Source organism: Callorhinchus milii, unplaced genomic scaffold (genome assembly GCF_018977255.1).
Source record: "Callorhinchus milii isolate IMCB2004 unplaced genomic scaffold, IMCB_Cmil_1.0 Scaffold258, whole genome shotgun sequence".
Taxonomy (NCBI): domain Eukaryota; kingdom Metazoa; phylum Chordata; class Chondrichthyes; order Chimaeriformes; family Callorhinchidae; genus Callorhinchus; species Callorhinchus milii.
The window spans coordinates 50,968-73,403 of NW_024704999.1; the positions used below are offsets into that span (position 1 = coordinate 50,968).

Consider the following 22,436-nt stretch of genomic DNA (forward strand, 5'->3'; position numbering starts at 1 on the left):
GAGGCTGAAGGCCCTACCGCCCGATGGTGGGGTGGGGGACATGGAGCTACTGACCTGGGAGGGGCACACAATTTGCTGACGGCTAAAGACACGGGAAGCCCGTCCTCCACCTCACCCTCTTCCATCTCCATGTCGATGTACTCGCTGTCCGAGTGGCTCTGCGAGTTTCGGTGAAAAAGCAGAAAGGCAGCCAGTGATTATTTGCCAACCATTTTATCAATTGCCCGGATTTAGGTGTCAACTAAAGAAATACGACGACGACGACAACGACAAGTGGCATTTATACCGCGCCTCTCGGGGCAAGAGGACGGCCCAAGACGCTGGACAGTCAGTCAAACGGGTAATTCACAATAATCCTGTAATAATCCTTGCACTTGACGCAGCGCCACGTGGTTGAGACGTCTCAAAAGAGCCTCGCTGGGAAGTGGATCGACTGTGCGTTTTGTGGGGGTGGGAGGGAAACGCGGCAGCCAATTGTACACGGCGACGTACCACACACACACGCACGTACACACACCACACATGCATGGGCACACCGCGGTCGATGTCTAACATACCAGTATTTCCACGTCAATCTCGTTGACATCCTCCGCGGTCAGATCGAAGTCGGAGTGGCTGCCCCAGTCCGAGCTGCCCACGGACGATCCCTGCACCGAGGCGAAAGCGGCTTCCTCCTGACGCTCCCACTTCTTCCTCTCGGCTCCGAGCGGGTCGGACTCAGCGGCTGACTCCCCGTAGCCCGGCTCTCCCGAGCCTCCGTCCGGCTGCAGAGCAGCGAGCTCGCCGGCGCTCAGCCGCACCCTCGGACACCCCTCCTCCGCCTCCTCCTCGTCCTCCAGGTCCTTCCCAACACCCTCCAGCTCCTCCGACAGAAAGGAAGCCATTTCACCGTTGGTCGGGAGCCAGCTGGTGTCAAAGGCCGTCGGATAAAACAGGTCCCTCTCCACGGGCGAGGTCTTGACGGTCGGAGCCGACCGGAGCTGCTCCCCAGGGAAACCGCAGTGGCTCAGCTCATCTCCGAGAGCGCTGGGCTGATGGGTGGATGTGTGACGGATGGCGCCGGCCGTGTGGAGCTGCAGACCAGCCCGCTCCACCTCGTCCCGCCTTTCCGCTGGGCCGCTGGCGTCCGGTGCGACTCTCGCCGCCAGCGCGGGAGCTACGTGGCGTGGCTTGTCGGGGCTGCCCTGAAACAGCAGCTCGGGGGGCTGACTCGCAGACGCGCTGTGGCTACTGTTGTGGTGGGGGTTGTTGTCGTTGCTACCACGAGTGGCGATGGCCCTCACCGCGCTCGGCGTTTCCGGTAAGCCGGACACACAGGACATTCCCGCCGGGTTAGAACCCGGAGCGCAGCCCAGCGGGGAAGCGGACGCCAGTGGACTCGCTCTGCCCGTCGGCGTCGTTGCTGCTGAAGAGAATAAACTGGTGCATTAAAACCACGCATTAAACAACAACACTTGATATTTACGCGGCGCCTTTCACAGAGTCGGGAGGAAGTCCCAAGGCGCTGGACAGTCGAGATCTGCACCCGAGCTGGTGGTTGGGATCAGGAGGGGGGTGGAGGATGGGGAGGATGAGGGTAGGAGGGAGTGGTCGAAGAGGAATAATAATAATAACTGTATTTGACACAGCGCCTGATCACATCTTCGCGACGTCTCTAAGCGCTTCACAGGATACGTTGTAAAGTGGAGCCACTGTGTGTTTTGTGGGCGAGACGTCTTTCCGGTTGTGAGCCTTACCGGAGAGACGTATAAACCTTTCCATCAATTCCTTTTGCTTGTTCAGCAGCTCCTCCCTCTGAGAGGCCAGGCTCCCGGCCTCGCTGCCCAGCTCACTGATCACGTCGATGGCCTGGGAAAGAACGAGGCGTTCAACTGCCGTTAGTGAGGTTATAACCGCAACAAGAATGATTATTTTTTTTTATTATTAGTTAGTGAGGTTAACGCACCCCCAGACGCCGTCTGGCGTGAAGGGCGCAATATAAATGCAAGTTGCTGCTGAGGTGCAGAGACAGAGAAAGACCCACACGCGCGGTTAGTGAGGTGTAGAGACAGAGTTAGCAAGTTAGTTAGCGAGCTGCACAAAGAGTGAGAGGCAAGAGAGTGAGACACACACACACACAGTGTGGAGACAGAGAGATAGCGAGAGAAAGAGAGACACACACACACAGTGTGAAGACAGATAGCGAGAGAAAGAGAGACACACACACACACACACAGTGTGGAGACAGAGAGATAGTCAGAGAAAGAGAGAGGCACACACACAGTGTGGAGACAGAGAGATAGTGAGAGAAAGAGAGAGGCACACACACACACACACACACAAAACACCTTGTTGAGAATGGCGCCCTTTGCAGCCTTCTTCTGCTCTTCGAACACCACGCTCTCCAGCACCTTAAAGCGGTTCTCCATTAACCTGCGAGATTCCCGCTCCCTAATGGTGTGTAAGATCGCATTCTTCCGGGCTTTCCATTTCTCGTGGGGCTCATTATAGTCCTTCAGAGTCAAAGGCAAAGCATCAAATCACACTGAAACATGTAGAGGTTCTGACTGTTAACATCAAACTATAAAGAGAGTCAATGTCAATATCAGACTATATAGAGGTTCTCACTGTTAATGTCAGACTATATAGAGGTTCTCACTGTTAATATCAGACTATATCGAGGTTCTCACTGTTAATATCAGACTATATAGAGGTTCTCACTGTTAATATCAGACTATATAGAGGTTCTCACTGTTAATATCAGACTATATAAAGGGTCTAACTGTCAATATCAGACTATATAGAGGTTCTCACTGTTAATATCAGACTATATAGAGGTTCTCACTGTTAATATCAGACTATATAGAGGTTCTCACTGTTAATGTTAGACTATATATAGAGGGTCTGACTGTTACTGTCAGACTACATAGAGGGTCTGACTGTTAATATCAACAACAACAAGATTCCATTTAATATAGTCCCAGACTATATAGAGGTTCTCGCAGTTAATGTCAGACTATATAGAGGTTCTCACTGTTAATATCAGACTATATAGAGGTTCTCACTGTTAATATCAGACTATATAGAGGTTCTCACTGTTAATATCAGACTATATAGAGGTTCTCACTGTTAATGTCAGACTATATAGAGATTCTCACTGCTAATATCAGACTATATAGAGGGCCACGTTCCCTTCGCCTCGCTTCCTCCCTCGCCTCCTTCAAGGCCAGTTTCAAGACTCTTCTCTTCGACTGTGCCTTCGGTCTCCCTCCCACCTCTCTGCCTTCCCTCACTCCTACACCACCCCTCCCCCATGCTCGGGCCCCGACATTTTACTGTTCAGCACTTTGGGACATGAAAGGCCTCCCGACATGAAAGGCGCTCTACAAATGTAATTTTGTTGTTGTTGTAATATCAGACTATATAGAGGTTCTCACTGTTAATATCAGACTATATAGAGGTGTCACTGATACATACCAGCACCTCCACATTGAATTCATTCGCAGACTCCAGGTCTAGGCTGTAATCTGAATGCTTGCGGAGTTGCGGCATCCCAAATGAATCCTGCTTAGTCGGAGTGAATCCACCACAACCTTCCTCTTCACTGAGCTCCTCCCTGCGTTTCACCAAAAAGCCCTTAGGGCCCTCGTTACGATCCAGTCCGCTGTCCTCTTTCTCCCCAAAGTCATCTTCAATCTTAATCATGACTATGTCGTCAGGTTTGTGTCCTTGGTCCTCACGCTTCACATCTGCTCCTATTAATAATAATCATAGTCACATTCGATTCAGCGTATTATCACGTCTTGGGAGATGTCTCAAAGCGCTTCACAGGACCCACCGTGAAGTGACTGTGTACTTTGTGGGGGGAAACACGGCAGCCAATTTGCACACAGCGGCGTCCCCCCAACCCGTCGTGAATTGAGTGACCGCATTATTTTTATTATTATTTGTATGGAGGGATTATTATTACCCCGGGAAAGGAATCCGCCAATAGACTAACTTTCCGCTAGGCAAACAGAGGCGTGCACTCATATGTGTGTGTGTGTGTGTATGTGTGTCTGTGTGTGGAGTAAGGAAACTTGCCTAAGGTTCCACCCTAACCTGACCCACCCAGGAATTGAACCCGGGTCCATTCGACTGCGAGGCGAGTGGTCTGTACTCTGGACTCTGTACTCACCCAAACTAAACTCTGGATCTCCCCACACCAGCCCTCGCCTCCGAACTCCGTCCTGTGGTCGCCTGCGGGCTCCTCCGGAAACCATCTCATTTCAGGCGATTTCTGGCCAGGAAAGTCTCTCCCGTTCGAGAGAGCGTCTTCAATTATCTCGCCTGCCTCTATCCCGTTTCCGGTTACAGTAGATCCTACTTCCACTGGGAGGGAGGGAGGAAAGCCACACACCCACATATTATAACAACAACAATAGTAATAATCTTTGCATTTGATACAGCGCTTTATCATGTGGTTGAGATGTCTTAAAGCACCTCACAGGATACGCAATTGCGTGCAGCATTGTCCCGCACACAGTCGTGGAGTGATTGAACGATTTTATTTGGCGGATTGTTGGTCTGGACACTGGGAGGGAGAGAGAAGCTCCCTTCTCTTTTTGAATAGCGACGCGGGAGATCTTTTTAATGTCCGACTGAAAGGGCAGACAGGACCTCAATTGCACTCTCTCCCTCAATCCCTCCGCCTTGCCCCCTCCTTCCACTGTTTTAGATCACGACTGAAGACCTTCCTCTTCGACTCGTGCTTACTGTCACCTCCTCCCTCCGGCTCGGGGGTCAAGCTCCGCCACTGTTAAGCGCTCCGAGACTCTGCCCCGTGTGAGGGGCACTGTGTAAACTGTTGTTGATACAGCATCTTACCGGATAGCAGTGAAATCTTCTCCAACAAGACCTTTTGTTTTCCCAACAGCTCTTCCTTCTCCAGAAGCAGTTGTTTGGACTCTTTATCCAAGTTACTGATGGTGTCGATGGCCTGCGGGGGTAAGGTAAGTCATCACTGAAACAAGTGGCTATTGCAATGATAAAAATATGCTCTTTATAATAATAATCCTTGCATTTAATATAGTGCCTTGTGGGTGAAATGCAGCAGCCAATTTGCGCACAGCAGTGTCCCACAAACAGTCGTGTATTGAGTGTATATGATTAATTTTTTTTAAAAAAAGGGATTATTATCCCCGGAAAATCGACTAACAAGTGAGTTCCTACAGAGGCTAGGTAAACAGAGGTGTGTGTATGTGGAACTAGGAAACTTGCCTAGGGTTTCATCCTGCCCCGCCTGGGAATCGAACCCGGGTCCTCTCGCTTGCAAGGTGACTGCTCTAACCACTACGCTACAGGACTCTTTTGTCGTTAGTTAACCTCTTTTTCCTTATTCCTTTGGATGGATGGGTGGGTAAACCAAGGTGGGTGGTGTGGAACTGAAGCTGAAATTCTGGGAGTCTCTCGTATTGTGACAAACCTCATCCAGAATGGCGCCCTTGGAAGCGGTTTGCTGCTCATCGAAGAGCTTTTTCTTCAGAGTTTTAAAGCGGTGCTCCATCATCCGCCGGGATTCCCGCTCTCGCAGGTTGTGTAACATCGCGTTCTTCCTGGCTCTGCCTTGCTCACTCACCCCTCGCACCTTGGTAGTAATGAGAGAGAGAGAGAAAAATGGTAGCAGGGCTCCAAGGGTTAAATTAAGAGGAAATGTTACACTAACAACAATAATAATGTTTACATATGATATAATAATAATAATAATAATAATAATAATAATCCTTGCATTTGATATAGCGCTTTTCACGTCGGGAGGACGTCCCAAAGCGCTTCAAAGAACACACTGTAAAGTGAATTGACTGTATATTTGTGGGCGAACGCAGCAGCCAATTGCGCACAGCAATGTCCCACAAACAGTCGTAGATTAAAAATGACCAATTTTATTATTGTTTTTGGTTTTGGAGGGATTATTATTAGGCTCTGTGTGGAGTAAGGAAACTTGCCCAAGGTTTCTCCCTGCCTTATCAAAAGCGAATTAGATAGGGACTTGAAAAGGAAAAGTGTGCAGGGCTATGGGGTAAGAGCGGGGGGAGTGGGACTAGTTGGGGTAAGAGCGAGGGGAGTGGGACTAGTTGGTGGCTCTTTCAAAGAGCCAGCACAGGCACGATGGGCTGAATGGCCTCCTTCTGTGCTTCAAAGTTCTATGATTCTATGAAGACACTGTAATTATGCAGCCCTGAGGTGCCCTGGAACGTTAACATACTACAGAGCTAACACAAAGCACTGCTCACGCTTACCTTCCTTTTAGATGGTAGCTTGAGACCTTGTGACCCATAAAAGCTTTCCCTGGGAAGCAAAAACATAGTTATTAAATCCAACATAACCAATTTCTACAGTAATAATAATAATAATAATTCTTGCATTTAATACAGCGCTTTTCCATATAGACCTGATCGCTCCCTCCGCTCAGTGGGCTCCAGCGCGCTGCATGTCCACCGCCTGCCACCATCAGGGGTCGGGCCTTCAGTCTCTTTGCCCCCACCCTTTGGAACTCCATCCCACAGTCCCTCCGCCTCGCTCCCTCCATGGCCCTCCTCTTCGGACTGACCGCACCTTCGGTCACCCTCAAACCCCCACTCTCCCTGCCCTCCACCCCTCCTGATCCCAACTCAGGTCCAAATCCCTGATTGTCCAGAGCCTCAGGACATCCTCCCAACATGAAAGGCGCTGTACAACTGTAAATTACGCACAGCAGTGTTCCACAATCATTCATGAATTGAGTGACCAAAGTATTATTATTATTTTTTTGAAGGGATTATTACACCCGGAAAGCGATCCACCAATCAACTAACAACGGGGTAAGAGCGGGGGGAGTGGGACTAGTTGGGGTAAGAGCTGGTAAACAGAGGCGTGGGTGTGTCTGTGTGGAGTAAGGAAACTTGCATAAGGTTTCGGGGCTGACATGACCTGCCTGGGGATTGAACCCGGGTCCTCGAGGCCAACGTGCTAACCACTACGCTACAGAACTCCGCTGTAAGGATTACGCTGTAGAAAACTTCAAAGTTAAGGCGGCATTTAAGAGTTAAGTAAATAGAGCAAGTCTGGAATCTCTCTCTCTCTCTCTCTCGCTGATTGCGTTACCGCTGGTTACTGACCTGGGCGAAAGACCAAGTTGGGGTTCATTTCTTGAATCTCTCGCAATCCCCTTTATCAGGTTTCCAAACCCGTCGCCGCTGTTATTTTCTGAATGGGTCTGACAAGCGAAAAGACACACACTCATCACCGTATCCTCCAACCAAAGCATTCTTCCATCAACAACGACTTTTACACAGCATCCCTCACGCACGGTAGCGTCCCAGAGCGTTTGTTTCACAGTTTTTTTTTGGGGTGGGGGGGGCGTTATCTGGGTGTCTGACACACCCATTACCATGCAATAAGAGTCTTCAAACCAAACTGAGAATTCAAAGCATCCCACCTACACATGTAAATCCCAGATAGATTTATTTGGGGTCACGTCCTGCTGACCTAATCCCAAATCTTGGGGGGAGCCCAGAGTGTGCGTTGGGGTAACTGCTGGAGTCTAACCGGCTAAACCCACACACAGCTCGGCCATTGAGAGCGCTATCTGGCCATGCTTTCCCTCTGCTTGTCCAGCTAGGACCACCCTCCCCGTTAGTTAGTTAGTTAGTTAGTTAGTTAGTTAGTTAGTTAGTTAGTTAGTTAGTTAGTTAGTTGTTGCTTTGGCTGCGGGGTTAACAGGAGCTGAGGGAGAGGATTCTGGTCGGCCCTTCCAGGTCCTGCCGATGAGCCAGGCCGGGCTGGGCTGCCATCAGCAGTGCCCTGGTGTCTAACTAGAAGTTAATAATAATCATTGGATTTGACACAGCGCCTTATTACATCGTTGCTACGCCAAAGTGCTGCACGGCAGGATACGCTGTAAAGTGTAATGACTTGTGTGCTTTGTGGACGAACGAATCCAGTTGCCGCTTGTCACTCACCAAGACATCCAGGGCTTCGGCGCTCCCGGTCTCACATTGAAGTTAAAACCCGAACGGGTGCGGAAATCCGAGCCCCCAAAGGCGAAGGCATCTTCCTCCTCCTCCACAGGCTCCTCCTTGATGGTGACGGTGCAGATTTCTGGGCCGTGGGGGTCAAGTTGCCGGTGGGCACTGATCTCTGAGATGTCCTTCTTGACAGCGATCATCTCATTGTTGGGACTGGGGTCGCGTTCAACGCGAGTCTCTGTCCTTCCGCCCCGCTCCTCAGCCATGGCTGCCACCAGCGAGCCCTCCATCTCGGATTCTTGGTTCCAATTCCCGAGGCTTTGACCGGATTTGAGCAGCCCCGGGAACCTGGAGACCTGGGCCTGCGTCCCGGGCTGTCTGCTCTGCTGATTTGCCCGCTGCTCGGCTAACGGAACGCTTTCGCCCGCCCCGTTGGGAAGCCGGGTGGCCTGCAGCGAGGAGGTGATGTGGGGAAACCCGTCGAGGGAGTTGGGAGTCGCGTCCGGAGATTTCCAAGCGGGAAGGCTGCTCGGGCTCGGGTACGGTTTGGGATTTAACGTGACGATTTTATACAGGGGCTCTGCAACGCCCGGCGGTTCGGAGGAACCACCGTCGGGGAAAGAGTGGGACGTATGGAAGGTTTTAGCACCCGTGGCAGCATGAAGCCCATTCGCACAATTCGTCGAAGCAGAGATGGTGGGCGTGTGGGCATCGACCAGTGGCGACGTTTCTACAAGCACAACAACAGCACGGTAAACCTCACAGAATAAAAACAATACTCGCATTTGACCCAGCACCTTATCGCGTCTTCGAGACGTCTCAAAGCGCTTCACAGGATACACTGTGAAGTGTAGTGGCCGTATATTTTGTGGGCAAAAACCCGCCAGCTAATTGCACACAGCAGTGTCCCACAGACAGTCGTGGATTAAGTGACCAATTTATTATTATTTTTTATTGTTGGGCTTATTACCCCCGGAAAACAATCACCAATTGACTAACAAGCGGGTTCCTACTTACAGAGCGGTTCCTCTCGCTTGCGAGGCGAGCACACTAGCCACTGAGCTACGGAAGTCCACGACTCCACACTGTAAAGTGAAATTGACTGTACACTATTTGGACAATACTCGGGACAACACGCGTACCTGGAATGTGGTCCGGACCACCGGCTTGTTCTGTCTGTTCCGGGGCCTTTGCGCACACTAACTGGAATAACTTGCCGCTGGAATGCTTGTACAGTTGGCGTCCATCAGAAGCTGTGTAGGGCTGCAGCAGCAAGTTGTCTCCCGGCTGTAGCTTCAAGGCCTTTGGGATGGCCACACAGAAGCGACGTCCATCCCGATCCAGCACTTCAGCTGACCCTGACAGAGAGAGATAACATATATATAATAATCTTTGCATTTGTGCAGCGTCTTATCATGTCTTTGAGACGTCTCAAAGCGCTTTTGGATACACTGTAAAGTGAATTGACTGTATATTTTGTGGGCTAAACACGACAGCCAATTGCGCATAGCAGTGGCCCACAAACAGTCGTGGACTGAAGTGACCAATTTATTATTATTATTATTTTTTTTGAAGTAATTATTACCCACACAGACATACAGATAAAACCATAGCTTCTTAAAATATCCCACTCCATTCCGTCCCCATCCACTACACACTGCCTCCGCTCGACTGGCTCAGTCCAGCCTCCTACTTGTCCCTCGTCCCCTATTCCACCATCAGTCATCACTTTCATGACTGCGTCCCAAAACTCTGTCGCTCTCTCCTTCTATCCCTCCGCTTTGCCCATCTTTATGCCAACAAAATTTTACAGTGAAGCGCTTTGAGACGTCTCGGGCATGATAAGGCTCTATATCAAATGCAAGGATTATTACTATTACCTTCAGGTCGTGCCTTCCCTTCCCTCTCCCCCCCCCCCGGCGGCTCGGTGTCGTGCTCTGCCAGTGTCAAGCTCTCTGGGATACTACCCTGAGTGAGGGGGGGGCTGTGTTTGACTGTGTGATTGACACAGCAAGTTGTTGTTGACTGTGTGCTTTGTGAGAGACAGAGAGAAAAAGGGGGGGTGAGAGAAGAGAAGGTACCTGTAAGCAACCCGGGTGAAATGGAGTCACCGAGCAGATTAGGAGCAGAAGGAGTGGAAGAGGTGTCAGCTTGGCTTTGAGATGAAACGGGAATCGCGGAGCTTGGAATGATATCGCTGTTTACTAAGGCGCAGGAGGTGCCGATTCTCTGGAATGTGGCGGCCGCAGTCGATCTAATGCAGGAGGGAGGAATCTTGGGCGTTTCTCTTCCCGTCGTGTGGACCAGTAAAGGAAGCTCTCGTCGCTGGGTCGGAGTCGTGGGAAGCACCTTGTCTCTATCCTGTGCTGTAGACAAGACAAGACTGAAAAACGTTTGCGTGGGGATGTCGCTGAGCGCAAATCGGCTGCAGCATTTCGCCCATAAAATATATGGTCACCCCGCTCCGCAGCGCTTTGTTGCTCTACTTTACAGTATGATAATATATTAGGAGTAGATTAAGAATAATACTAATTGGGTCACGCAATTCATGACTGTTTGTGACATCGCGTTTGCGAAGTAAGTATATTAAGTATATATATGAGTATATTCCGTGAAGCGCTTTGGAACGTCTCGAAGATGTGATAAGGCACTGCATCAAAAGTAACGACTATTATATTTATATATCCCACTGTAATTTATATCCCCCCCCCACTGATATATATATATACACACATGACATTTTAAGCTTATGGCTATTGTAAATTTTAAGCAAATTAGCGCTTGAACACGCAGAGATTCCACAGTTTGTGTTCTTCTTACCGATCAGTCTGCTTAACTGGTTAGTGGGACAACTGGTTTCGCTGGGAGAGTAGACTGAAGAAGGAGCAGCTTTCTCTGAATTCATGACGACTTGAATGGGTGAACGGATCGGCTCCATGTTAACCTGCTCCGAGCTGTTCTTAGAAACCTGAGGCGTGGCCCAGAAAGAGGGAAGCCATCAGAAATACACGGTCACTACACTTTACAGTGCGTGCTGTGAGGCGTTTATGAGACGTCTCAAAGACGTGATAAGGCGCTGGGTCAAATGGAATGATTGTTATTATTATAATAAAAACACAAAATGTAGAGGGAGGGGGAGGGAGAGAGAGGGGGGAAGGGAGGGAGAGAAAGAGAGGGGGAGAGAGGGAGGGAGAGAGGAGGGGAGAGACAGAGAGAGGGAGGGGATGGGGAGAGAGAGAGGTGGGGGTGTGTGGATTGAAAGACGAGGCCTCACCTTTGATATCAAGTGGTTAAGTTTTGTCCTGAAGGCAGAGGTGCCGACCATGGCCTCGATCACCATAGTCTGGACCGTGGGCTTCTCCAACACGCTCTCCGCGTTCCTGATGGTGACTCTGGCGTGGACCACTCTCCTGGGTGGGGCCTCGCGGGCCAGGGTGGGGCCGGACCCCAGAACCTCCCCCCTCTCCAGCCGCACGCTATAACAGCCCAGCTGCTGGGTGCAGGGCAGCCGGTTGGCCATGGTGTGTTCGGCGATCAGTTTGATGATCCTCACCCGGCTCTGGCTCCAGGAGCAGTAGGACACGATCTCCACGGTCTTGGAGCCGGCCGAGCGGTTCGTCGCGGGGGGTAACTGGAGCCGGGAGGAGGCCTCGACCGGGGTCTGGGCTTCCGAATCCCCACCGCTGCGGTTCAGCGTTTGAGGTTCTTCCTCCTCGGCGCTCGTGTAGCCTGAAGCCCGGGGGAACGGAAGAAAAAGGGAGAAGGTTTTATGTTGGGTCCTGTAGCTCGGGGGTTAGAGCCAGAGGACCCGGGTTCAACTCCCGGCCGAGAAAGGCGAGGATGAAACCTCAGGCAAGTTTCCTTACTCCACACGCACACGCGCACACACACACACGCATAGGGGAAAAATGGGGACGAACGAACAAGTAGCACAGATCAAGACATCATCACGTTGTTGGGACGTCCCAAAGTCCCTCCCAGGATAATACTAATCCTCGCATTTGATAGAGCGCTTTTCACGTTGGGAGGACGTCCCAAAGCGCTTCACAGAACACACTGTAAAGTGAATTGACTGTATATTTGTGGACAAAACGCGGCAGCCAATTGCGCACAGCAACGTCCCACAAACAGTCGTGGATTGAGTGACCACATTTTCGGGGGGATTATTACCCCCAGAAAGCGATCCGCTAGTCAACTAACAACCGAGTTCCTACTTACCACTCGGTAAGCCAGAGGCGCGTGCGTGGGGTAAGAAAACTTGCCTACGTCTGGTCCTGACCCGCCCGGGCATTGAACCCGGGTCCTCTCGCTTGCGAGGCGAGTGCTCTAACCACTCCACGTAACATTTCTGCTCTGACCTCATTCTCCTCCCTGCCCCGTTTTTACCTGAATTGAACGTAGCTGCCGTTTGATTTCCGGGAATAACAGGTCCTTTGCCACCTCTGGGTCCTGGCTCTGCCTGGATTATCTTAAGGCTCGGTGACGAGGAGAGCTGCGAAGAGAGAGAGAGAGAGAGAGAGAGAGAAGAGTTAAAACGAGACTGTACACACCGGGACATCAAAGTAAACGTGGAACCGTTCTCCCATTGTTCCTGACTTATTTCATAATTTCATCCACAAAATATAGAGTAATTAATCTGTCCCTCTCGCTCCTCTTCGTTCTCTCTGTAATAAGTAATAATAATAATTCCTGCATTTGATATAGTGCCTTACCAAGTCATTGAGGCGCTTCGCAGAACATAGTGGAGACCTGTAGCCTAGTGGTTAGGGCATCACCTCTTCAGAGGCCGTGGTTTTGATTCCCGGGAGGGGTAAAACCTTAGTTTCCTTTCTTCACACAAGCCCCCGATTCCCTAGCAGTGATCAGGAACCCAGTCGATTGGCGGATCGCTTTCCAGGAGTAATAATCTCTCTCAAAAAAACACGACCGTTTATGGGACGCTGCTGTGCGCAATTGTCTTGCCGCGTTTCGTCCACGAAATACAGTCACTACGCTTCACAGTATATCCTTTGAAGCGCTTTGAGACGTCTCAACGACGCGATAAGGCACTATATCAAATGCAAGGACTATTATAATTAAATGGGTGCTATCTGCAGCCTCACCTTCTTGGGGGAGGAGGTGGTATGTGCATTGCCCAGCTTGGCCTCCTCACTCTTTCCCAACGCCTCGCCAGGCTGACGGGATGTTTTGGACCTTCTCCCGACCGAGTTGCCCCTCTTTGGGCCCGGTCGCCTGACCTTCTTGCCCGTTCCGGCCCCCCTGATGTCTCTGATAAAGATCCCTTTGTTTGTAACCCTGAAGTGTTTCTCCAGCACGGGAGACATTTCCACGTTCAAGGCTTTCCTGCTCCTCGGTTTAGTCGCTTCAGGGGAAAAGGTAACATGTCTCTGGCCTTCCGGTTTAAGAGTCGGCGGTTCGATCTCAGAGTTCTCATACTCGTGCAGCAGACCTTGCTGCTCAATGATCTTCCCTTCTTTTTCCAGATATTCATCCAGCAAGTCACTGACGAATGCCGAACGGTTCTTAATGGCCGCAGGGCAACTCGCACCTGATGGGAGGAAGGATTGACAGCTGATTACATTCGCTGCTTACAGGAAAAAAAAAAGCACAACACTATTGAAATTGATTCGAAGAGTAAACCGGATAAATATTTCAACCAAACCCCCATAAAGATGTAAAATAATGAGATAATCCTTGCATTTGACACAGCGCCTTTTCAGGTCGTCGAGGCGTCTCAAGGAGCTTCGCGAGATACACTGCGAAGTGAAGCGACTCGGGTATTTTTTGCGGGCGAAACGCGGCAGCCAATTGCGCACGGCAGCGTCACACAGCCGTGGAGCGAGCGACCGATTTCATCCGTGGGATTGTTCGGGAGGACAAACTCTCTTCTCAAATAGTGCCTTGTACAGGGTGGAATGGGCCCAAGTAGGGGGGAAAACGACAAACAATTTATACAGCGCTCCTCATGCAGGGCTGCGTCCCAGAGGGTTTGAGAAATCTGGATCGAGCACCAGCACAGATTCAGGGCTGTGGCTATTCAAAGCATTTACACTGTGCCCTTCAGAGGGTAAGCGCCTCGGAACACTTTATGAGGACTGCTTCAGGCACCTAGCAAGCAAGAGCGAGTGAGGAGGAGATGGACGCCAGCACTTAGGCTTTGAGGTTAGTTTAAGGCAGAGATGGCAGGGTAAACAATAATAATACTTTCATTTGATAGTGACTTATCACGCCGTTGAGACGTCTCAAAATGCTCCATAGGATACACTGTAAAGCAAATTGACTGTATATTTAGTAGAGTTGAGGTACAGATCAGCCAGGATCCGATAGAGTGGCGGAACAGGCTCGCAGGGCTGAATGGCCTCCTTTTTTGGGAGTATATAGTTTGGTTATAAAGGGTGGGGGAAGAAGACTGGAGTGCGGTGGGGGTGGGGGGGGGGGGTAAAGACACACACAAGTCCGGGTCAGCCGTGCGAAGATCAAGGATTCTAATGCACTCACAAAACACATTCAAAACATGCTTTTAATTCCATGCACATTTAATGAGGAAACAGTACGCGACAAAGATTTACAAAGGGCTTTTATTAATACGAATTTAAAAATAATAATCATCGCATTTGACTGCATGCCAGCAACTCGCCTAACCCGTGTCCACAAGTGGGCAGTAAAACGCTCTGGCTTACTCGCAGGTGGTGGGCTGGTCTTGTCGTCCGAGGATCCCGACTGCAGATTAAACTTGTTCTTCCAGCCCTTAATCTTGGTCAGATCGTTGGTTTTCCCCGTCCTGGAGACAAACGGAATCCCAGTGTCTGTAACAAAACAAGATGCTTGTGAGTGGAGTGAGCGACCAATTTTATTTGAGGCGGGGGATTGTTGCCACGACACCGGTGGTGGGGGGGGGCGCGGTAAGAGAGAGTGAGAGAAGCAGAAAGTGTTGATTCTTTCAAAAGCAAATGAGATAAGGTTTTTGTTAGGAAATAATCTCAGGATACAGTATATAATTTGGATCATGCCATGTTCGTGTGACTGCATGGATGGTTGAAGGTGAGCTGAATGGAACTTGGTCTTCTTTTGCCTCGCAAATTCTTATGTTCTTATGCCTGTCTACTTCCCTGTTGAAAGTTACAATGGACTCAAGTCTCTAACCACCCTACTCTATGGTGTTCTATGTCCCAATAACAACTCAGGGCAAAAAAATTCCTTACCTCGAATTCCATGGGACTCGCTTTGTAACGATTGGGGATCTTGCCCCCCGGGAAGCATTTCCGAATACTTCAGGCTCAGCCATTCATCAGGCTTCAGCTCATCTAGCTTTATCCCAGCTACAGAGAGGAGACAAGAAGGTTCATTTCCACTCATGAAGGAGTGTCTCTACTCTTAAAAACATTCAAGGCCACATTGTCACCCGCATCAGGCTCCTTGACCCTATCATCCCCACCCACTGGTTTCCCCCCCAAAGCATATAGTTCAAAGTCCTCGTCCTCGCCTGCAAAGCCCTCCACGTCCTTAATCCTTCATACCTCTGTGATCTGCTAACTCCATGTAGACCTGTCCGCTCCCTCCGCTCAGCCGGCTCCAGCCTGTTCCATGTCCCCCGCCCGGCCCACCCATCAGCTGTTGTAGGCCAAAGACCAAAGTCCATCCAGTCCGCCTTCCACCATGTCATCTCCCAAACTACATACTGTACCCCCAGATATTTATTTCCTAAAAGCTCATTGCTAACAATATTAAAACCCAGTAGTTAAAGACTCACCGACCAGTGGAAATAGTATCTCCCAATTGACGATCAAAACTCATCATTAAAAAAAAATTGTTTTAACAAGACTTTGAGGTTGGAAAGAAGACAAGAGTGCTCAAAGGGGGAAGAAGCCAAGTGGACAGGGAAGCAAGTTTAACAAAAGAATCAGAATTCAAACACAGAAAGGAAGAAGGCACCAACATTTCTGCAGTGCTGGGTGGAGAATTTCACGCCTCCTGCTCCATTTCAGATCATCCAGCAGTTTCTGTTCAAGCTTTAGAATTTCTGGCGTAGCGTCTCTGGAACCTGTTTTGAGAACTATGTAGTGAAAGTGTGAGCAGCCGCCTACACGATTGTTTCAGTGTAATATTTTCGTGCCAGCGTTTGACTGTAGACAGCATTGCCACGAGAAAAATGGGCCAAAAAAGCCCATTTATTGTGCTCTGAAATGTCCTCCAGACAGGAAAGGCGCTGCATAAATGTAAATTGTATTGTAATTGTTTGTGGTTCTATCGAGAGTCCATGTAATTATAACAATCCTTTGATATAACACCTCATCATGTCGTTGAGACGTCTCAAATCGCTTCACAGTAAAGTGAATTGACTGTATATTTTATGGGCGAAACGCGGCAGCCAATTGCACACAGCAGCGTCCCACAAACATTGAGTAACAACTTTTTTTTAAAAAAAAGGGATTATTACCCCAGAAATCGATCCGCCAATCATCTAACAACTGGGTTCCTTTCGCTTGCAAGGCAAGTGCTCTAACCACTGACTCAGGACTACAGGACTCCACAATGCCAATTATTTACCTTCTGTCTCTGTTCCTTATACAAAATGTCCCTCCACTATCAAACGCAAGCAAATTTGCTGTGCAAGTTTGTTTTAAATAAATAAAGTTCACTCCCCAACATTCAACCAACTCAAATTTATACAACCCTTTCAAGTCAGGACGTCTCAAACTGCTCATGATGTTGACATAACACAACTTGTGTCCTTCATGCAGGATAGCACCTGAGCATTGCATAGGGATGGGGGCTGGATGGCAACAAGCGGGGGTGGAGATGAGAGAAAGTAGAGAGAGAGAGAGAGCGAAGACAGAGGCAGGTTGAAACAGGCACGAGATAGCTTTTCAGGCAGATAAAAGGCCCGCACACAGGGAAACTCTGGCAAACGCAAATTGGCAGACTCGAGGTTGGTCACTGACCTTCGAAACTAAACGTCTGCGTTACATTGACTGCGTTTTCGAACGGCATGATTTTTGGGAACGTTTTCCTAGGCCCTTGATTGTTTATAGCATCCTCTATTTTGGCAGAACAATCTTCTAGAGGAACAATGTCCTTCAATCCCTTCATTGACTCTTCACGTTTCAAGGAATCTTGGATTTTGGCTTCACAGTCTCGGAAAGGGTTGATTTTGTCATTTTGTTTTCTAGCCCTTCGGTTGGTTACACCGCCCTGTGGAAAAAGTGCAAAGAAGCTTAACACCGTAAAAAGCTTTGCGTTTGATACAGCAAAGCCTTCACACCAAACGACTGCTAAGTGTATTTGTCAGCAGACCCAATAGTCAATTTACATATCCCAAAACAGCCATGGCATGAATGACTGGTTTAACAATAATCATTGAATTTGATCTTGTCACGTTTTCGAGAGTCTCAAAGCGCTTCACAGCATATTCTGTAAAGCGGAGTGACTGGATACTTTGCGGGTGAAAAGCGCACAGCAGTGTCCCACAAACAGTTGTGGATTGAGTGACCAAATTATTTTTTCTAAGATATTATTACGCCAAAAAGCGATTCACCAATTGACTAACAACCAAGTTCCTACTTACTGTTAGGTAACCAGAGGCGTGTGGGTGGTGGAAAGAAACTTGCTTAAGGTTTCGCTCTGACCCGCCCAAAAATTGAATCCAGGTGTTCTCACTATGTTACAGGACTCCACAATTTGCTCAAGGCAATATATATTCAAGATATGTTTATATTGTTTACCTGTTTGCACGCCTTCACATCCCGCAGTGCGGTCCCGTATGGATTATAGAAGTGTTTCAGCTGCCTGATAAATTTATTCTCATACTTGGTCACGGCAAAGAACTCCGTCTGTTGAAAGATAAACGCGTAAACCCTGCGATCGTTCAAGTCTTGTTGGTCGACAATCCCGTCGGCGACGATGATGTGCAACTGGGGGACGTAACGATGCATTGAGTGGAGGATTGCATGACCTTCCTCCGCAGAAGGGCAGTTCGTGAGCCTCAGTTTGGCAAAGGACATCGGCTTGGCCATCCACTCCCTGCCGCAGACGCTGCCGTTGGGATGGAAGTAAAGCCTGCCGATCACATGCGCCGTGGCTTTGCCGTTGATCTGCCACTTGCACCCATTGTATCTGTAGCGGAAAGTGTCCACTGGACTGATATCCATGGCCATGATGTAGTTTCGATCGGGATCCAGCCCCGAAACAGAATATTCACAGTACGGGAACATGAACCTGCCCCTCTTGGACATTCTCATTTCGGTGCCCAAATTATAGAACTTGTCCCATATGCTCCACTTCTTCAGGGACACTTTGATCCCCCCAGACTTGAGGCTTGACGGAGGGGAGAACATGCCATCGCCTCCCACCCTGCGACCTGCACCACCGCTGCCTTCAGCCGACTCTTCCTCCATACTGGCCGGGAGAGGGGAGACTCCAGGGTCCCGTCCTAAGCCAGCAGCTCCCACTTCCCCCATCCGCCGAGGGGCATCTCAGCACACGGCCACCAGGGTTTAACGCTGCAGGAATGGGGCTGTTAACTCGGGCTCAGCCACCACCCCTGGGGCTTTGAAAGCCCCTCATCCTCAGGTGGGAAAGCGCACGTAGCCTCGGGAAAACATTCCCTGCAAAAGACATTATTATTATTATTAATAATAATCCTTGCAAGGTACATTAAACTTGCATTTACACAGCTCCCCTCACGTAGGGTGGCGTCGCAGAGCGCTTGACAGTGGCAGAGCACGACGCCGAGCTGGGGGGGAAAGGAGGAGGAGGTAAAGAAGGTCTTCGGGCACGACATGAAGGTGGGGACGGAAGGGACAAGGCGGATTGATAGAGGGACAGTATTCTTTATTTTCGCGGCGTAGTATAGCTCCTTATCACACGGACTGACTGTGAAGCAGCAAAATTGTGCACAGCAATGCCCATAAACAGCCATGGAGTGAAAGATCAATTTTATTTCGGGGATTGTTGGCCAGGCCAACAGGAGAGATATTCCCTTCTCTTTTTGAACAGTGCCGTGGGATCTTCAACATCTCCCTGAACAGGCAGACAGGACCTCGGTTTACCGACTCATTTGAAGGATGGTACCACTGACAATGCCAACACGCCCCCCCCTAGCACTGCATTGGAGTCTCATGGCTATCAACAACAACAACAACTTGGGATTTATATAGCGCTCTCCACGTCAGACGGAGCCTCAGAGCGCTTCGACAATAAGTCTTAGTTATTGCTTTCAATCTTTTTTTTTCTTACACAGCGACACAAACACACCATTAATTTCTCCCAAAAATCAAACGTTGCATATTACACAGATGTTCCTATCTGCTCAGATAGACGTTAAAGATTCCGCAGACCCTTAGCCATTTTGTTTCGAGCAAATAGTCTTTGCATTCGATATAGCGTCTTAACGTTTTGTTGAGACATCTCAAAGCAATTCACCAGAATATACTGTAAAGTGAGTTTTGCGGTCGAAACACGGCAGCCCATTGTGCAGTTTAATCAACTTTAAGACCCATTACACACACAAATTTTTGTTTTGCGCAGGAAATTTTTCTTTTGCGTTCCTTGCCGGTGCGTCGTATTTCGGGATAAACATGCTGAACAGGTGGTGGTGATGGGGGGGTGAACAGGTACTGAAATAGGTAGACACACACAGATACTCCCCACCCACACAATACAGACATATATAGGCCCGCCAGAGGTGCAGCCACCCACAAACACAGCAACCCACACATAGAGACAGTTATCCACATGCATCCACAGACACTCGCACCCCCACATCCACCCATCCCGACACCCACATGCACCCTTTCCACTTTTCCCCCACCCAGACATTGACGCACACCCATCCAGGCACCCACCCACCCACTCAACCAGACACAACTGCACACACACACACTCAGAGACCCCCACACCCACCCAAGCAATGTGCACCGCCCCTCCCACCCAGAGACACAACTATATACAAGCTCCCCACAAACATACTCAGCTATAGACACCCGTACACACAGCTCCCAGAGACGCACACAGCTCTCCCGAGAACACAGAAACACCCTCCACCCCATCACCACCACCCAGAGCTCTCCCAACCCATATACACTCAGAGACAGATACCCCTACATACATCACCACCACCTAGAGACACAATCTCCCCACCCCCCACATTCACTCCCACCATTACCACCTACAGACACGCCCCCCTCCACCCCACATACATTCACCCCCATCACCACCACCTAGAGACACAACACCCCCCCATCACCACCACCTAGACACAACCCCCCCCCCAAACCCCCCATCACCACCACCTAGACACAACCCCCCCCAAACCCCCATCACCACCACCTAGACACAACCCCCCCCAAACCCCCATCACCGCCACCTAGAGACACAACACCCCCCCATCACCACCACCTAGACACAACCCCCCCCCCCCAAACCCCCCATCACCACCACCTAGAGACACAACCCCCCCCCCCCCAAACCCCCCATCACCACCACCTAGAGACACAACACCCCCCCCATCACCACCACCTAGACACAACCGCCCCAAACCCCACACACATTCACCCCCATCACCACCACTTAGACACAACCCCCCCCCACATTGATCCCCATCACTACCACCTAGAGACACAACCCCCCCCCCCCACACACAAATTCACTCCCATCACCACCACCTAGAGACACACACCCCCATCACTACCACCTAAAGACACACCGCCCCCCAACCCATACACATTCACCCCCACCACTACCACCTAGACACACACAACCCCCCCACCCCCCCACATTCACCCCATCACTACCACCCAGAGACACAACCCCCCACCCCCCACACATTCACCCCTATCACCACCACCCAGAGACACACCCCCCACACATTCACCCCCACCACTACCACCCAGAGACACAACCCCCCCACACATTCACCCCCCAGAGACACAACCCCCCCCCACCCCACACATTCACCCCCATCACTACCACCTAAAGAACCCCCACCACTACCACCTAAAGACACAACTCCCCCCCACCCCACACACATTCACCCCATCAATACCACCTAAAGACACAACCCCCCCCCACCCCACACATTCACCCCCATCACTACCACCCAGAGACACAACCCCCACCCCACCCCCACTGAGACTCAGAGCCCCCCCCCACCACCCCCACCCCTGCACTCGGGCAGACAGAGAGCGGTTGGTGGCGGTGGCGCGGGGGACATGTGACTGTTGGGAAGCGGCGCTCGAGACCAGAGGGAGAGAAGGATCCGTTAGTTACCCGAGTGGGTGAAAGGAGGAGGGAATGGGAGGAAGGACAGAGGGTGGAAGAAGGGAGGGGGAGAGAGAGAGAGAGAGATGGAATGGACGAGAAAGGGAGGGAAGGAGTGGGGGAAAGAGGGGGAGAAGAGGAATAAGGAGGGATAGAGAGAGAGAGAGAGAGAGGGAATGGTGGGATAGAGAGAAGGGGGAATGGAGAAGCGGAGAGAGAGAGATGGGAGGGGGGGAAAGAGGGAAGAAGGGAGGGGATGGAGGGATAAAAAGAGGGAATGGGGAGAAAGGGAGAGGGGGGGAATGGAGGAGGGGGGGGAATGGAGGAGGGGGAAAGAAAGGGAGAGAGGGGGGGAAATGGAGGAAAGGAGAGAGAGAGAGAGAGAGAGAAAGGGAAGGTGGTAAAGAAAAGGGGAAGAAAAAAAAGAAGGCCCAATCGTCTCCCAGAAAACAACCGCCGCAGAGAGAGGGAGAGGGAGAGGGGGGGCCTGGGAGCAGCCCGCGCGCCGAACAGGGCCGCCCGTCCGCCCGAGGAACAAAAGCTGAGGTAAAATGGGGGGCAAAACGGAAGAAAATGAGGGGGGGAGAAAAAAGCTGAGGTAAAATCGATGTGAAATGAGGTTAAACTGAGGTAAAATCGCTGTGAGAAGAGGTAAAACTGAGGTAAAATCCCCCGTACCTCACGCCGCCCCCATTTCCCTCTCCTCTCCGTGTCGCTGGGAGGCTGTTGGGGTTGTCCCTCTCCCGCTTTTCCTCTCATCAATCGCGGGTGGGCGGCAAACGGCGGCGGTTGGCGCCCGGTGGTGACTGGAGCCCGCGGCGCCAGGCCTCTAAACAGCACGCAGCCCGCCCTGCCGCCCGCGCGCACCACGTGACCAGCGCCTGACCGCCCGCCACACGTGACTCGCCCACCGCCCCCCCCCCGCCTCTGCCCACCCGCCAGCACCACGTGGTCACCACAGCCGCCGCCGCCGCCACCCCTCTGCCCGCAGCACGTGACCGGCCCCCGACCAGCCCCGCACCACGTGGTCACCGCAGTCGGCCTCCTGCCCACTCGCAACACGTGATTCGCCCCCCCCCCCCCCGCCCTTACCACGTGGTCACCACAGCCAACACTCCTCTCCCACCAGCCCATGGTCCACAAGGTGATGAGTCTAATGGAGCCTCCATCACGTTGGGGTCAAATGGTGACTCCCCATTAGATCCCAGGATCCCC

General features: G+C 50.8%; 2 protein-coding genes across 2 annotated transcripts in view; both read right to left on the bottom strand.

Moving 5' to 3' along the window:
* LOC103191360 overlaps positions 1 to 7,201 on the bottom strand; it is a gene marked incomplete at its 3' end in the record, with an annotated part of 44,527 nt that extends 37,326 nt beyond the window's left edge. Inside the window, 10 exon segments of the mRNA XM_042346029.1 lie at positions 55 to 158; positions 558 to 1,405; positions 1,737 to 1,848; positions 2,328 to 2,492; positions 3,457 to 3,734; positions 4,157 to 4,350; positions 4,846 to 4,957; positions 5,444 to 5,605; positions 6,258 to 6,306; positions 7,116 to 7,201. Of these exon segments, the coding sequence (XP_042201963.1) occupies positions 55 to 158; positions 558 to 1,405; positions 1,737 to 1,848; positions 2,328 to 2,492; positions 3,457 to 3,734; positions 4,157 to 4,241 (1,592 nt within the window).
* On the bottom strand, positions 4,248 to 22,094 carry LOC103191498. The gene is made up of 16 exons (XM_042346031.1): positions 21,900 to 22,094; positions 17,687 to 18,568; positions 16,907 to 17,156; positions 15,167 to 15,283; positions 14,645 to 14,770; positions 13,067 to 13,512; positions 12,351 to 12,456; positions 11,239 to 11,693; positions 10,785 to 10,932; positions 10,046 to 10,330; positions 9,107 to 9,322; positions 7,959 to 8,694; positions 6,258 to 6,306; positions 5,444 to 5,605; positions 4,846 to 4,957; positions 4,248 to 4,258 (listed from the first exon to the last, which is right to left on the bottom strand). Exons 2-16 carry the CDS (start codon positions 18,419 to 18,421, stop codon positions 4,248 to 4,250), a joined length of 3,954 nt encoding a protein of 1,317 aa, XP_042201965.1. The 5' UTR covers positions 18,422 to 18,568; positions 21,900 to 22,094.
* Between the last annotated feature and the right edge of the window lie 342 nt (positions 22,095 to 22,436).